The sequence below is a fragment of the Ceratotherium simum genome, chromosome 12 (genome assembly GCF_057802395.1).
Source record: "Ceratotherium simum simum isolate JZ-2026a chromosome 12, ASM5780239v1, whole genome shotgun sequence".
Taxonomy (NCBI): Eukaryota; Metazoa; Chordata; class Mammalia; order Perissodactyla; family Rhinocerotidae; genus Ceratotherium; species Ceratotherium simum.
The window spans coordinates 4,646,239-4,662,102 of NC_141911.1; the positions used below are offsets into that span (position 1 = coordinate 4,646,239).

A 15,864-nucleotide genomic window follows, 5' to 3' on the forward strand; every position below is an offset into this window, starting at 1 on the left:
TTCTATCTTGAAAGAACTTACCATGAAATCGGAGGAGAAACTAGCTTACTTAAAGCAATAGTTAATAATAATAGTTAATAATATAAAAATAATAGTTAATATATAAGAGAAGAGCAAATGGAGGTCATTTCAGGAGATAAAACATTTAAGTTAGGAAAATAACTGTTTAAAAGAAGATACCTTAAATTTGAAGGAATCTCAAATAAGGCAGTCTGGAAAGTCTCTATTTAAACACATTTCCATTTTTCTTAAAATTTTTGTTTCCTTTTGTCCCCACTTGAAGAACGCCATCTTACTAGATGGCAAGGTTTACCAGGTTCATCTCAACAGGATGAAATAATATCATGAATGGTAGTATAACTTCCCATCTTACACAGGTGTTCCTTGTTTGCCAGTCTTATACTGTTCCTTATGAAGCTCTTGATTTGGTTCTTTGAAATCAAGTGGATAAGGGAATCTGATTTCTGTGGGTGGGTGTTATTGGCAGATTCTTGTATCCACAGTTGGAAATTACAACCAGAAGATATTCTCTAGTGTTTTTTTATTCCTCCTGGGTAACTTGGAGCCCCAGTCCAGCACCTCTAATCAGAAAGAATCTGGTAATGAAGTTGGCTATTGGCTGGACCTCATGCGATGGGGCAAGTCTGGAATTGACTGATGTCTAGTCTTAGCAATAATAGAATTGAAAAAGATAACAGTGGTACTAAAGTTCTAGGTTAATGAGCAGTTTAGGTCTCTATTAGCTAAACGCAGCAAAGACCTCCAATTAAATTAGAAAGTATTAAAAAGCAAGCCATGAGGGAGAGAGCTAAATCAGTTAAAAAAAATTTTCTGATTCCTTATCATTGTTGAAGAAAGTTTGCCGTTATCTCTCATGGCGGTAAACCACAGAAATTTTCCTCACTATAGAAACCCATTCACAACAACAATGAGTAGGCAATATACCCTGTGATGGGCATTCAGTACCAAAGGTGTGTGTGTATGTGAGAGAGAGAGACAGACAGAGAGAGACAGAGAGACAGAGAAAGGCAGGGGGAGAGGAAGGGGGAAAGAGTAGGATGAGAAGGCTGAAGCTAAAATCAGTCTCTGTACTCCACTTGGCTACAGTAAAAATATTTAATTATAGGGTCAGCCCCGTGGCATAGCAGTTAAGTGCGTGCACTCTGCTGCTGACAGCCCGGGTTCAGATCCCGGGCGCGCACCAAGGCACCACTTGTCAAGCCATGCTGTGGCAGCATCCCATATAAAGTGGAGGAAGATGGGCACAGATGTTAGCCCAGGGCCAGCCTTCCTCAGCAAAAAGAGGAGGATTGGCAGATGTTAGCTCAGGGCAGATCTTCCTCACAAAAAAAAAAAAAATTAATTATAGCCTGAGTGATAATTTACTTTGCAAACCAGAGGCTCTGTTTCCCTACTCTCATCCTTAGGACCACAGTGACAACGTGATTAGAGTTGCAGGGACAATGGCCCATGAGATGGGCCATAACTTTGGAATGTTTCATGACTCCTACGTTTGCAAGTGCCCTTCTACGGTATGTGTGATGGACAAAGCACTGAGGTGAGGCTGTCCGGGAAGATGCTATTTATCCCTGTTTTTGGTTCACTCTGGGCTGGCTCTTTTATGTCATTTTATACTTACCCTTTCTACACAAGACTGGTTTCAGAAAATCATTAGCATTTATCAAATTTTCAATGAACTCAGATTGGGTAGTGGTAGGGGAAAAGTTCTAGGAGAAAAATCTAATAAAAGAAGAAAGTTCTCACAGGAGGACGAAGAGAGAGTCTCTGAAAAGAGATTACACATTCCTGCCTTGCTTTAGGCAAAATTGCTAGGGAATTTTATGTTTAAAAACCCCACAGTCCTTTTTAAAGATTGATTTCCTTTTCTCTACTTCTCCCTCCCAGCTCACTCAAGCGAGGGTTAGTCTCCTACGCCCTTGCACAAATAGCGTACGGCTGCATATGCCAACTATATGTCTTATATTATCTCTCCCAGGTATTACTGCATTTTTAAACCCCATTTTTATTTGTAGAATTAAGAAGTTCTGTCAATAGGAATTCCTCTGCAGTAAAATGAATTCTTAGGCACATGAATAAATATGATTTTACTGCCTTTAGGACCTTACAACCAAAATGACCCAAGGCTGAAAAATATTATCTGGATAAGTCAGAAACACTTTTGTTTTATTAACAGCAGCCTGCATGCTTCACTTTGAGATATGACCATATTTGCCCATTAAGCTGGAGGAGTCTGTGTCCACTCACCTGGGCTAATTCCGGCACACACATGGGCTCATGATTTAGCAGTTGGTCAGTGGTTTGGATTTGATCTTTGGGGGCAGGTTTGGGGTATATGTCTGATATGGCCCCTACATGCTCAGCGTGACTGTGTTCTATTTTCTTTTTTCTTGTCTTCTCAGTTTCTACATCCCTACGGACTTCAGTTCCTGCAGCCGTGTGAGCTATGACAAGTTCTTTGAGGACAAATTATCAAAGTGCCTCTTTAATGCTCCACTGCCTACAGATATCATCTCCACCCCGATCTGTGGGAACCAATTGGTGGAAATGGGAGAGGACTGTGACTGCGGGACTCCCGAGGTACTACATGCACTTTCTAAAATGACCTCGTCTGTTTTTCAATTGCTAAGAAGATAACCATTCAATTATACACTGTGGTTCACTATAATATTGCATATTTGTTGTAATTTTGTGCACATTCGTTTGTAGAGATTTGTCAGGCCAGCCTTTCTAACAGCAAACACTACGCCGCTTAACAGACCAGCCTAATCTCCTTCTGTGGGTTGCTTCCTTATCCTCCGTTTAAGTACCATTCTCCACCTTGGGCTTTGTTTCCTCATCTTTCTCTTTCTGGCAGAAATGCTTCAGGTTTCGTCTGTGCCTGTGACTTACTGAGCAGCTGCACCGGGCACAGGGCTGTGACAGTGCTCAGAGTGTGACTAGCTCACCCAAGGTCCCCCAGCTGGTATATGGAAGAGCGAAGACCTGGATTCGGGTGTGTTTTGTTTCAGGAATCCCAGAGCCAACCTGCACTGGGATTGAGTTCATCTCCGTGCGACTTAGGAGTTGTTACCATGAGAAGTGCCTGCCCTGATACCCGCCTGTCCACAGGACAGCCAGGATTCTGAATGGGCCTTTGCCTCCAATCTAGTAACACTTAATATGAATACTACATCAAGCTCTCAGAGGGTCGGCATTTCAGTAACTTCAAAATAGGATTACAAAGTTATTCATTCCATGAGAAAGAGTAATCTTTCCCAAATTTGATGTTTATATTTGAAATAGGGCAAGAGTTTTAACCTTAAAAAGTTGTAACTCTGCATATATCACTCCTCTTCAGGAATCTAAATGGGTAGAGGGAGACGTTTCCGAGGGATGACTTTCTCCAACACCGTGTGCACGTGGCTGATTTCTCAGACAGATGGTGGAGAGAGCAAAACAAAGTATATTGCTTTGTGGAGACTTGAATTAAATGTCAAAATTGGATAAATAACTATATTTTGAGATTTTCATTACATCTTCTAGAGATTAAAATTATTGCTGAATGGGTGTCAAAACTAATCAGTGGAACTAATTACATTCTTTAACTATTTAGATGAATTTTATTTTTTTAATTGTCCTTTTCCTTTTATTTTCTCTCGTATTTTACCAAAAATAGATAATTTTCATTATTGCTATAGGAGACTGGGGAAATTAAAGATATTTAAATTGAAAAAATAAGGTGTAAATAGAATTCAAATGAACAATAAACCACTAGGTGTTCCAAAATCTCAATTTTTCTGATGTTAAGCTTTGTTATCTTTTATTTTTTTGAAAATTATTTTCAGACTATACCAAAATACGGTCTGTGTGATGAGTATGTTATGAATTGTGCTGAAATGGGACCAAAGAGTCATCCAGCCTTTGCATTTGTTTCTGGTGTTTCTTAGGAATGTACCAACATTTGCTGTGATGCAAAAACATGTAAAATCAAAACAAGTTCTCAATGCGCATCAGGAGAATGCTGTGAAAAATGCCAGGTAAGGTTGTTATTGTATTCTCTCTTAATAATTATGATTACTCTTTATTTTTTCTCTACTATCAGGGATTATGTTAAACGAAATAGGAAAAGCAATACTTTTCTGTCTATAAAATAATGCTACCTACCATTTATGAAGGCCGCATTGAGTGCTTTACAAACATGGGCTATTTGATCCTCCAACAACCCTGTGAGGAAGATATTATTATCTCATTTTGCTTTTGAGGGAGGCTCAGAACAGCAAATGTGCAAAATACTAGAGCCGTTAAATGGCAAACTCCAAACATGACCAGTTCCAAACATGGTGCTGGTTACTCCTACCCGCCGCTGCTTCTGATGCTACACGGCCTTCCTGGACCAAATCTCATAATTGTTTGCATATTCCTTTAACAATGGGTTCAGTGGAAAAGCTTTTATTTTGAATAATTTGGAGGCTTCCCTATCTTCAACCTTTGAAGTTACTTTAGGGTGAGATTCTTAGAAAAAAGACATGAATGAGGATGCCGCGTCATTGTCTTTGTGGGGCTTTTTTGACTTTCTCTTCAAGATAGAGTTTAGCATTTTACATACTATTGTTGCATAGAATTTACATTATGGTTATTTGTTTATGTGTCTGTCTCCTTAGATTGACTCCTAAGGGCAGGGGACTGATTCATCCTCAGCACAGAATTGCATACATTTTATATGCTCAATAACCATTTGTAGAATGAAGGTGTAGATTGCACACCAGTTAAAGCTAGCATTTGGAATAGATTTTTTTTTAATGTCAGAAGAAGAAGAAAGAAATAAAGGAGGCCAAAAGGAAGAAAATTTGAGAACTTAGGTAGTATTCAACAAGTGTTTATTAAGTGCTATTTGTTAGAGCTTATGGGAGATTAAAAAAAGTAGTCTTGACCTGCAAGAACTTGTGATTTCCTTAGGGCAATGATATACACACCCGAAACAGAGGAAAATATAATGCAAGATTAAATGCCCGGGTAGACATTATAATGATATATGCCTTTTGTATAATACTTTCCACATATATTTTTACTTAATTTTCATACTGACCTTGTAAAGTAGATACTAGATGGAGAAGTGGATTTTCAGCGAGATTCAATCCATTTTCTAAGGTTACACACTCAAGCACTGGCAGAGCTAAGATTCAGACCCACATCTTCCAAATTTGAATTCAGAGCTCTTTCCCCACCACATGTAGAAAAGAGGAACTGCGATTTGCATTGAAGAAGTCAGGGGAGCTTTCATGCACAATGAGGCTTTCACTAGTCTGGAAAGTAGTGTGTAGATTTTAGATAAGTAGACAGAGAAAAAATTTCCAAATGGGGAGGCTGAGAGAAAGAACAAAGACAGAACAGAAGGTATAAGCATGGTTTGTGTGACAGCTGGAAAGAAAGCTAGTCTGGCTGGAGCAGTGGGGGTTGAAATTGGAGGGTCTCATATACTCCAATTAAAATTAGGATTTTATTCTGTTGCCAGCATAAAGATACTGAAAGTTTTTTGATGACATGAGAGCATACCTCCTTGCTTCAACTAGGAAAAGATATGCTTCCAGTGTGCAGACAGACCTCTGCAGATTCATGTGAATGGCAGACTTTGTTTTAGTAAGGTTTCTCTGAGGAAATAAGAGCGAGATTTAAAGTAATAGAGTGCAAGGGAGTTAATGCATCAGGTAAATGTTTGGTTATTTCTCCCTCAGGATAAATCATTCCATAACAAGAAGTGAGTTGAAAAGAAATATCTGAGCATACAATAAAAAGAATTAAGGATTAGGAAATGTGATGCCTGGGAAAGCCTCAGAGCATGCTGATCTGGTGCTTGTAAGCTTATCTTCCTTCATATGGGAGATTCACTTCACCAATAAATCTCTGAAGTTGCAGATTTAAATCTCCTTGAAAATCTTGACAAAGATGCATTCAGCAAAGAGAGAAATAACTTCGTTCTTTGCATCTAAGATGTTCCTTGTTTTCTTCTATATTTGCACTACAAATTCAGAAATATTAAGTGCTTAAAGACTTAGGGCATTGGCCGAACTCAATAGCAGTGATATAATAGGAGATGGCTTTAGCTTATACAATGCAAATGTATACTGGAATAGAGTGATGCCTGTAACCAACTTGCCAGAAAAAGGCCAAAGGGACAATATTATTTGCATTAATTTGAGATATTAGATAAGTCAGGTGGAAAAAAGCCTTCTCTCCATTTTTACTTTCCTACAGTTCAAAAAGGCTGGTGCAGTGTGCAGACCAGCAAAAGATGAGTGTGACCTGCCAGAAATGTGTGACGGTAAATCTGGTATTTGCCCTGATGACAGATTCCGAGTCAATGGCTTCCCTTGTCAAAATGGGCAGGGCTACTGCTTGATGGGCACGTGCCCCACACTGCAGGAGCAGTGCACCGATCTGTGGGGACCAGGTAGGAGGACACGCCAGTGTGGCTGGCATTCCTGCCTCTCTATGCACATGCAAACAAAACTCATATTATTCCATGTGACAGTGTTTATTCACGGCCACAGCAGCATGCTGTCCATTCTTTTTCCTTAGAAACTGTGCCACTGCTCGAAATCCTGGATAAGTGCATTTTAGGACTTAAAGTCAATTTTGGGGTTGCTAGATTTAGCAAATAAAAATAAGGATGGTCCATTTAAATTTTAATTTCAGATTAACAATTTTTTTTTTTTTAGTATCAGTATGTTTCGTGCAATATTTGAGGTAGACTTACACTAAAAAAATTCTTTGTTTATCTGAAATTCAAATTTAACTGGGTGTCCTGTACCTTGGTAACTGTAACCAAGATTCTATTCAGATAAGTAAACCCTTGGAAGTCTGCATGTGTGTGTGTGTGTGTGTGTGTGTGTGTGTGTGTGTAGGGGTGGCAGGAGCGCTGGGAGATAGGCTGAGAATAAGGTACACCATAAAAAAGAAATTAAAAATAAAATCATAACTTAAAAATCTCTGAAAACTTTAAGCCAAAACTTAAATTGTGCTAAATAGCTTAATTAGAAAGGCAATTTTAAAAATATCAATTCTTTGGACTTCATGGATATGACGTATATTGTGTACGTATGTTTATTTTTCATACTTTTTTCTACTACACTTCCAAATTCCTACTTAAATCGCTGAAGGAATATTTTTTTTAAATAGGGAAAATACATATTCCTAAGAGTATGTGAAGAGGGTTATCACAGGCCAGAAACTTTTCATAATTCCTGAAAATATATGTAAAACAACATTAGAGATTCACAACACACTCAGAAAAAAAGAAACCAGTTAAAGACCCTGTGCTTCCTTGGGCGGCTTCACTATATGGCAGAAACCCGGGGGGAAGACATTTTCGGCACAGAGGTGAAGCTCTGAGCATCCTCTTTATTATCTGGTAATAAATCACTGCAATAAATACTATTCCCTTCTCCTTTTGCCTGACCCTTCTGCCTTCCCTACAAATCTGTAAACTTTCTACTACCTAGATGCTGTTTTGTTCACAGTTGTATTTCCAGTGTGTCCCAGCACAGTGCCTGACTTTGGTAAATGTTCAAAATTATCTATTGAATTCATGTTGAACATATTTATCTGATATTGGAATAGGGACGAACTTTTAAATCATATGTTTAAAGGCAGACCTTATAAAGGCCAAAGAAATAGATTTGCCTAAATAAAATTGAAAATTTTACAATTTATAAGGGGTCAAATATGTATTTTCAATTAATCTTCAAAGCTTGAAGAGTCTTATAGTGTATATAAGGGGGAAAAATCACTCTCTTTAACATCCAATCATTTCTATAAATCAATTGGAATTCCAAATATTGAAAAACGTGACCAAGTCACAAACAGGCAATTCATCATAAAGTCCAAATGTCTAATAAACATTAACATCACCTTACCTCACCAGCAAGAAGTACGAAGTACCATTAATGCATCAGAAAGTGTAATATATAGTAAGAAATATGAATGGAAACAAGTTAATCTTCTACACTTGTTAAATCGGCAAAGGTGTGTCACAGTTCATGCTCCGTGTCAGTGAGGATGTGATAAAACACCTATTTTCGTACACTCTGATAAGAAAATGAATTAGCATAATCTTTTCAGAGAGAATTTGGAAAAATGTATGTACAATCTAAAAAGAAAATATACTCCTTTCCCTAGCAATTGTACCCAGGAATATTTATTTACAAAGAATTTTCAGCCAGCATTTTTTTAAATAATAGTACATAATTGGGAAACATCTCAAAGTCCAAGAATAAGGATTATTCAAATAAATTATAGTGTATATCTCCCCAATGCAATTATTACAGCTATGATAGTGTAGAATTTTTAATACCTGCAGAAAGGACAAGTATATTGTCAATTGGGGAAAAGTAGCTTCTGAAGCAGTGTGATACCAGGTACATGAATGATCCTTTGCCCAACATTAGCAGCAATAACTCTCAAGTTTGAGATTATGAATATGTTTTTTCCTAGTTGTTAATGCCTAATTATTCAATTTTTTACTATAGGTATTTTATTGAGATAGTAAGGAAAGTATAAACGTTACTAAGATAAAATAATCAAGAAAATATGGTAATAAAATTCATTTTATCATCTTGGACATTGAAACATGAAATTCATTTAGAATGGTTTGAGTTTATAAATCATCATAATAGGTTTAATAATTTTTCTTGAAACTGTGCAATATCTTTATAGGTTTGTGATTATTTTTAACCAAGTTGTTGTTTTTTCAAAGACTGGGTTCAAATTTTCCTGGTCTTTATTGATCTTCAAGAGGGGCATCCCAGCACAGAAGGAGCATATGTCTTAGACTCAACAGAGAACTGGGACTGAAGTCTGGTTTTTCATCTCTCTCTGTGACTTTAATCAATATGATCCTTCGTTTCCTTATTGATAAAATGGGAGTGATAACAAGAATGGCTAATATTTATCAACCATGTACTACAGCCCAGGCACTATTCTCAGTGACTTGCGTATATGAACCATTTAAAACTCGCAACAACCCTAGGAGGTAGGTACTATTATATAGATTGTCATTGTACAACAAACCAAGAGGAGAGGTTAAGGCACTTGCCCAAGGTCACACACCTGCTTGTCTTACTTAACGCTTGAGCTCTTCGTCACTATGTTCTGTTGCCCGTCTGAGGGGGATCTGAGGAAGATCACGTGAGAAATTAAACAGTGATGCTTATCACTGTCCTGGCACAGAGTAGGGGTTTGACTAAGCATAGCAGGTAATTGTCGAGGTAGCACATATCAGCAGAATAGCTTTCCAATATCTGCCTGCGGGCTATTAACATAATGACTGTCGCTCTCCTGGTCTTCATATTTAGATGAATTTTTTTTTAACCTTCAGCAAATCACCCACATGGTTCCAAATATTTAGAAAGCCGTTATTCCATTTAAATAGAAAATTTAAAAGATTATTATTAATTCCAGTCATCTCTCTTGATATCAAATTTTTGCAGTTTATATTTCTGAGAATGGTCAATGAGATTATGCTAAAATAGCACTTCTCATGCGATACATTTCATTAATTTTATATTTCATTAATCCTTTGTAGAATTGAACTTCTTATCTCTTTTCTTTTCGAATGTGTCCCTACTGACCATGCCTGGTCCCAGAAACCAAGGTTGCAGATAAGTTGTGTTACCACAGGAATGAAGGTGGGTCCAAGTACGGGTACTGTCGCAAAGTGGACGACACACGCATTCCCTGTAAAGCAAAGTAAGTAACCTTGTGGTTTGAACCCTCCTGCTCCAAAAACTAGCGGAATTGCCCACTTCCAGCCATACATTCTGATTTATTCCATTTAAAGAGAAAGTGAATTTGGACATCATTCATTTGATAAACATTCATTGAGTGACTATTTTGTGCCATGTTTTAGGCTAGGCACTGAATTAAAGACAAATAAGAAATGATTTCCTTTATCCAGTCCCTCACGGTGGGTGCTTCAGATGACAACGAGTACAGTCACTGTTAAATAGAATAAATCTTTGAGGTGGAACATGCAACAGTGAATGGGCCTGGCTGGAAGTTTGTACGTGGATTTTCCAGTATACTTTAGGTGCTTTTCCATCAAGTGTCTTTCATCGTGATTCTAGGGATAGGAATATTTATCTACTCAGAGGAATAACCAATACAATATTTATACAGTTTTATTTAAACTTGCCATGGCATTACATAAAGAAACAAAGTACAGTAAAAGATGGACAATTCACCTGAAGAATTTATTTTACTTTTTGTATTGATATTCTGGAAAACTTATAGAATATCATAAGCAATGAACTTGAGATTTTACTGTAAGTTTTTTTGATTATGCAATTTTAAGATGACTTTTAAAATTCAAATTATAATAGATTAAACTTTGTACCTGCTCCAAATTTTACACATACCAAGTAATGTGTAACAAGAGATTGAACAAGGTTGTGTTTTCAAAGATTTTTATTGAACAATACTTTTTCTAGATAATAGATATTGCCAAACAAACTACATTTTGGACATAGGGTCATCTCTTGGGGAGTCTAGCCCTAAAGGACAATCATATCCTGTGGTCTTTCCTTTACAGGAAATCAGGACAGATGCAAAAGGGAAAGAAACTATGTAAGAGGCAATATGTGTGTGTTGGGGTGGAGGCAATATGTAGTTTGAGATGTAGTGAGTGGGAAGAGAGTAGGGTAGTTCCGGCTTTCCTCTGTAGCACGTACACACACTATTGTTCTGTATAACTGTTCATATGAGCACTGGATAGTTTCTGTAACTGGAGGCACAAGCATTTCATTGTTTCCACAGGCTGACTTCCTAGTCACTTCTTAGTAGTCATTGGCTATAGTGGAGAGTAAGCCTGGCATTCCTTGTGCTCCAGAGCCTTCCTCATAAAACTCTACTTAAATGATTCAAGAAAAATATCTTCTCAAGTGTGGAAAGAATGCATGCCTTTCTTCACTCCTCAATCATATTTTCTAATAGCCACCAGAGATATCAGAAGAATCTGATTCTATCACTCTCAGAATAGTTTTTCACAGCCCTCCTCTGAATTCTGCATAAAACAATTGACTCCAATTTTATTGGCATTGATTTATTCACTTTGGCAGGAAATGAATGGCTTTATTGAGTCTTGAGTAGTTTTGTCTGTATTTGCAGGGAGGTAGTTCTTTCAGTAAACCTGCATGGCGTCTTAGAGTGTCAAGGTTCAGCCTTTTATTAACAGAATGATGGTTGAATTATTCTGCTGCAATTCATGAAAATACATAGGTAAACTTAGCTGAGCAAGATAGAAACTGATTTCCTAGGAGCCCTCCGTGATGTGAGAAATCCATCCTCCTTCTATCTTATAGCTCTATTGTACATATAACCCCTATTCCCAGTTGTTTCTCTTGGTCTATGATGGCTTCTCCAGCTCCAGCCATCACATTCTAATAAGCAAAAAGGAGAAAAAATAGAGGAGTAAGACATACTCCCTCACATAAGGCCACCTTCAAGAATTTGTAGTTAAGATTCTGCTTTCTTCCCATCGGCCAGAACTTAGGCAATTGACCAAAATTAGCTGCACAGGAGTCTGCGAATCGTGGAATTTTTTGAGCAACAATGTGCCTTGTTAATATTCAGTGGTTCTATTACTGAAGAATAAGGGGAAAAATGATATAAACAAGAACTAGGAGTCTCTGCTATAGGGAGAAATACTATTAGTTAAATATTGATAGGAAGCTGATTTATATTTGTATAAAACTACAATTTGGATCCTGGTATTTCAACTGCAGCAAATTTTGGCTTTTCCTCAGTGATGCCATGTGTGGGAAGTTGTTCTGTCAAGGTGGGTCAGATAATTTGCCCTGGAAAGGACGTGTAGTAACTTTCCTGACATGTAAAACATTTGATCCTGAAGACTTCAGTCAAGAAATAGGCATGGTAGCCAACGGAACTAAGTGTGGAAACAAGAAGGTAAGTTGAAATTGTAGCTTTTACTCAAGTGTTCTTTTTTTGTGTTGTTTGTTTGCTTCTCAAGGCCTTCTTGTGTTTCATGGAGCATACTTTTCAAAGCAATACTTATGCCATTCATTTATGCGTGCCTGCATTCATTCCTTCGATATTACTTAAAATGTGCTTAGCACTAGGTTGTGAAACTTAGATAAATCTTGTTGCCCCCAAATCGGTAGGTTCTCAATAAATGATAGCCACTCTGATAACAATGAAGAGAATAATATCAATACTATTTATTGTTACGTAAATGACAATTATTTTAATTTTGCAGATGATGTGATATTAACATGTTTTCTATAATATTTTTTGGAATGGGTACCTTGTCTCATGTGCAACGCTTAGTCCAGTGGTAAATATCAGTCTTAAGAATTGGACTGAAGAGGAGGATTAAGGGAATGACCCAGGAGGAATGAAGTGAAGTTAAGGAATCTTCTTTAAAGAGGACTTTCTAAATATTTTATTATAAAAATTATCTAGATCCCATCTTCCTATTTTCAAAAGAGTGCTGTGATTTCTTTAATAAAAAGGTAAGTTTGATAACAAAAATAGTGGCTAATAATATAAGACTAAATTCCAAAGAGTCAACAATTTGCAGAGCTGAAGCCACTGGACAGTAATGTAAACTTCATGTTTTTCACGTCATTTTCAGGTTTGCATTAATGCAGAATGTGTGGATATCGAAAAAGCCTACAAGGCCACCAATTGCTCCTCGAAGTGCAAAGGACACGCTGTAAGTTTTGAAAATGTTTCCCCCAAGCTTGACGAATCTATGTAATTTTAGGTCAGCTTTGATGGTGTTAAAGTAGTGTTTCAGCATTAAATGATTAAAATTAGTAAATTTGCCTAACCTTTCAGTAGTTTGGTACCATGAAAAATTTCTTCTACGAACCTGGTATTGAAATTTCTGTTACTGATTCATACATTCTCTAGACAACTGAAATGCTGCAGGGTAGGGGTTATTCCTTTTTCAGAATGGACTTAATTATGGATGAATAGGCCCTTGGGGTTGGTGGTGAGTCTAGTGTGGAAAGTAACAGGGTCGTTGCTCCTCTAGGTGTGTGATCACGAGCTCCAGTGTCAGTGTAAAGAGGGATGGGCCCCTCCTGATTGCGATGACTCCTCAGTTGTCTTCCGTAGGTAACATTACACGTCTAACCTGAGAAAATTGTTCTCCTCTTCCAAGCTTTTATTTCATATTACATAACATTTCATTGCCTTCTTTCTCTCCTCTTGGAATTCCTGTTCTGTAGATATTGAATCCACAATATTAGTCTTCAAAGTGTCTTTAATAACTTTTTAGTCATATTTTCCACATCCTTATGCTTTTACTGTATATACTAAGATATTTCCTCAAATTTTATATTTGTAATCTTATTTTAATTATCCAAATTTTTTTGCTTTATGATCATTGCATTTTCATAGTAGCCTTGATTTAATGTATAGATATAGTATCCTCATAAAACTCTCTAAGAATATGACTTAGATTATTTTTGTAAGTTCATTTCTGTTCTCTGAATAATCTCTACCTCTTTTGAGTTTGATTGTTTTGTTTTTTCACCCTGTCTCTTATATTTCATTGTGCTGTTTTCCTTCAGGATATGTGATGCTTAGTTGAATGTGGAATTAGGTTGACATGAATTAGCTTACATGGGTTTTCTTTGCATGTTGGTGTGCTTGTTGTACCTACCGATACCTCTCCTGATAGAAGATCTAGCTGTGAGCTCTAGATAGGCAGATCTTCCTACAGGCCATCAGGGTGGGAAGTACCCAGAGTAGGGATCCTCACCTCCAATCGCCATGATGAGAAGTAATATACTACAAAGCTATAGTAACCAAAACAGCATGGTACTGGCACAAAAACAGACACACAGAACAATGGAATAGAATCGAGAGCCCAGAAATAAACCCACACATCTATGGACAGCTAATTTTCAACAAAGGAGCCAAGAATATGTAATGGAGAAAGGAAAGTCTCTCCAATATATGGTGTTGGGAAAACTGGACAGCCACATGCACAAAAATGAAAGTAGATAATTATCTTACACCATACACAAAAATTAACTCAAAATGGATTAGACTTGAATGTAAGACCTGAAACCGTGAAACTTCCAGAAGAAAACATAGGAAGTACTCTCTTTGACATCAGTCTTAGCAACATATTTCCAAGCACCATGTCTGACCAGGCAAGAGAAACAATAGAAAAAATAAACGAATGGGACTACATCAAACTAAAAAGCTTCTGCACACCAAAGGGAACCGTCAACAAAATGAAAAGACAACGTAACAATTGGGAGAAGATATTTGCAAACCATATATTTGGTAAGGGGTTAATCTCCAACATATATAAAGAACTCATACAGCTCAACAACAAAAAAACTAACAACCCAATTAAAAAATGGGCAAAAGACCTGAACAGACATTTCTCCAAAGAAGATGTACAGATGGCCAACAGGCACATGAAAAGATGTTCAACATCATTAACTATCAGGGAAATGCAAATCAAAACTACAATGAGATATCACCTCATGCCCATCAGAATGGCTATAATTAACAAGACAGGAAACAACAAGTGTTGGAGAGGATGTGGAGAAAAGGAAACTCTTATACGCTGCTGGTGGGAGTGCAAACTGGTGCAGCCGCTATGGAAAACAGTATGGAGATTCCTCAAAAAATTAGGATAGAACTACCATATGATCCAGCTATTCCACTGCTGGGTATTTATCCAAAGAACATGAAAACACTAATGCGTAAAGATACATGCACCCCTGTGTTCACTGCAGCATTATTCACAATAGCCAAGACTTTGAAGCAACCCAAGTGCCCATCAAAGGACGAATGGATGAAGAAGATGTGATACATATACACAATGGAATACTTCTCAGCCATAAGAAGCGATGAAATCCAGCCATTTGTGACATCATGGATGGACATTGAGGGTATTATGCTAAGTGAAATAAGTCAGAGGGAGAAGGTCAAATACTGTATGATCTCACTCATAAGTAGAAGATAAAAATAACCACAAACAAGCACATAGAGACAGATTGGATTGGTGGTTACCAGAGGGGAAGGGGAAGGGAGAGGGGTGAAAGGGATGATGAGGCACATGTGTGTGGTGATGGATTGTGATTAGTATTTGGGTGGTGAACGTGATGTAATCTATGCAGAAATAGAAATATAATGATGTACTCATGAAATTTATACAATGTTATAAACCACTGTTACCGCAATAACAAAACGAAAAAAGAAAGAAAAGAAATCGCTCTAAGGAGAGAGCTCTTCGTTGCGTTTACTTACTGAAAGAGCTGCTTTTCCGCAGTGCGCTCATTTATTCTCCCATCTCTGTCTCTGATATAGTATGGCTAGCTACAGTTAGCCTCTCTTCTGCTTCTCAGGTTCTTGCATCCTGCATTGCCTTTGGAGAGCATTTCTCAGGGCATTGTCCTGAAGCATGACTCACTCTTGTTCCATATACATAAGGGATGGGGACGGGGATACGGAGGGGTATGGACCTGAATGAACTGTCTGTCCCAAGTACAGATTCTCTGTTGGCTTCGCCCCCTGCAAAATAGCATCTTCTTCTGATGTTTGAGCTATTTTTTTTTAATTTGTTGATTCTTTGTTAGACTTCTCAAGAGGGAATAACATTTATTTCTGATGTTTGGAGCTATAATTTAGTGTTTCTGCCCATCTAAATTCCTTTGCTTCCTATCTTTCTGCAATTTCTAAAAATTCTTTACTATTTTTTTCTAGCGCTCTATGATTTTATTAAATATATATATATATATACACATACATATATGCTATTTAGGATGTGTCATCTAGGATTTAGATAGGGTAGGGGGATAGATGCATGAACACAATCAACTA

General features: G+C 37.4%; 1 protein-coding gene across 1 annotated transcript in view; it reads left to right on the forward strand.

Moving 5' to 3' along the window:
* Window positions 1-15,864, forward strand: part of ADAM28 (ADAM metallopeptidase domain 28) — a 67,729-nt gene that overhangs the window by 40,009 nt on the left and 11,856 nt on the right. The window contains exons 13-20 of the mRNA XM_087437251.1: window positions 1,428-1,558; window positions 2,421-2,598; window positions 3,948-4,037; window positions 6,253-6,448; window positions 9,642-9,744; window positions 11,799-11,958; window positions 12,647-12,727; window positions 13,052-13,130. Coding sequence (XP_087293377.1) covers window positions 1,428-1,558; window positions 2,421-2,598; window positions 3,948-4,037; window positions 6,253-6,448; window positions 9,642-9,744; window positions 11,799-11,958; window positions 12,647-12,727; window positions 13,052-13,130 — 1,018 coding nt within the window. The remainder of the gene's footprint in view (window positions 1-1,427; window positions 1,559-2,420; window positions 2,599-3,947; window positions 4,038-6,252; window positions 6,449-9,641; window positions 9,745-11,798; window positions 11,959-12,646; window positions 12,728-13,051; window positions 13,131-15,864) is intronic.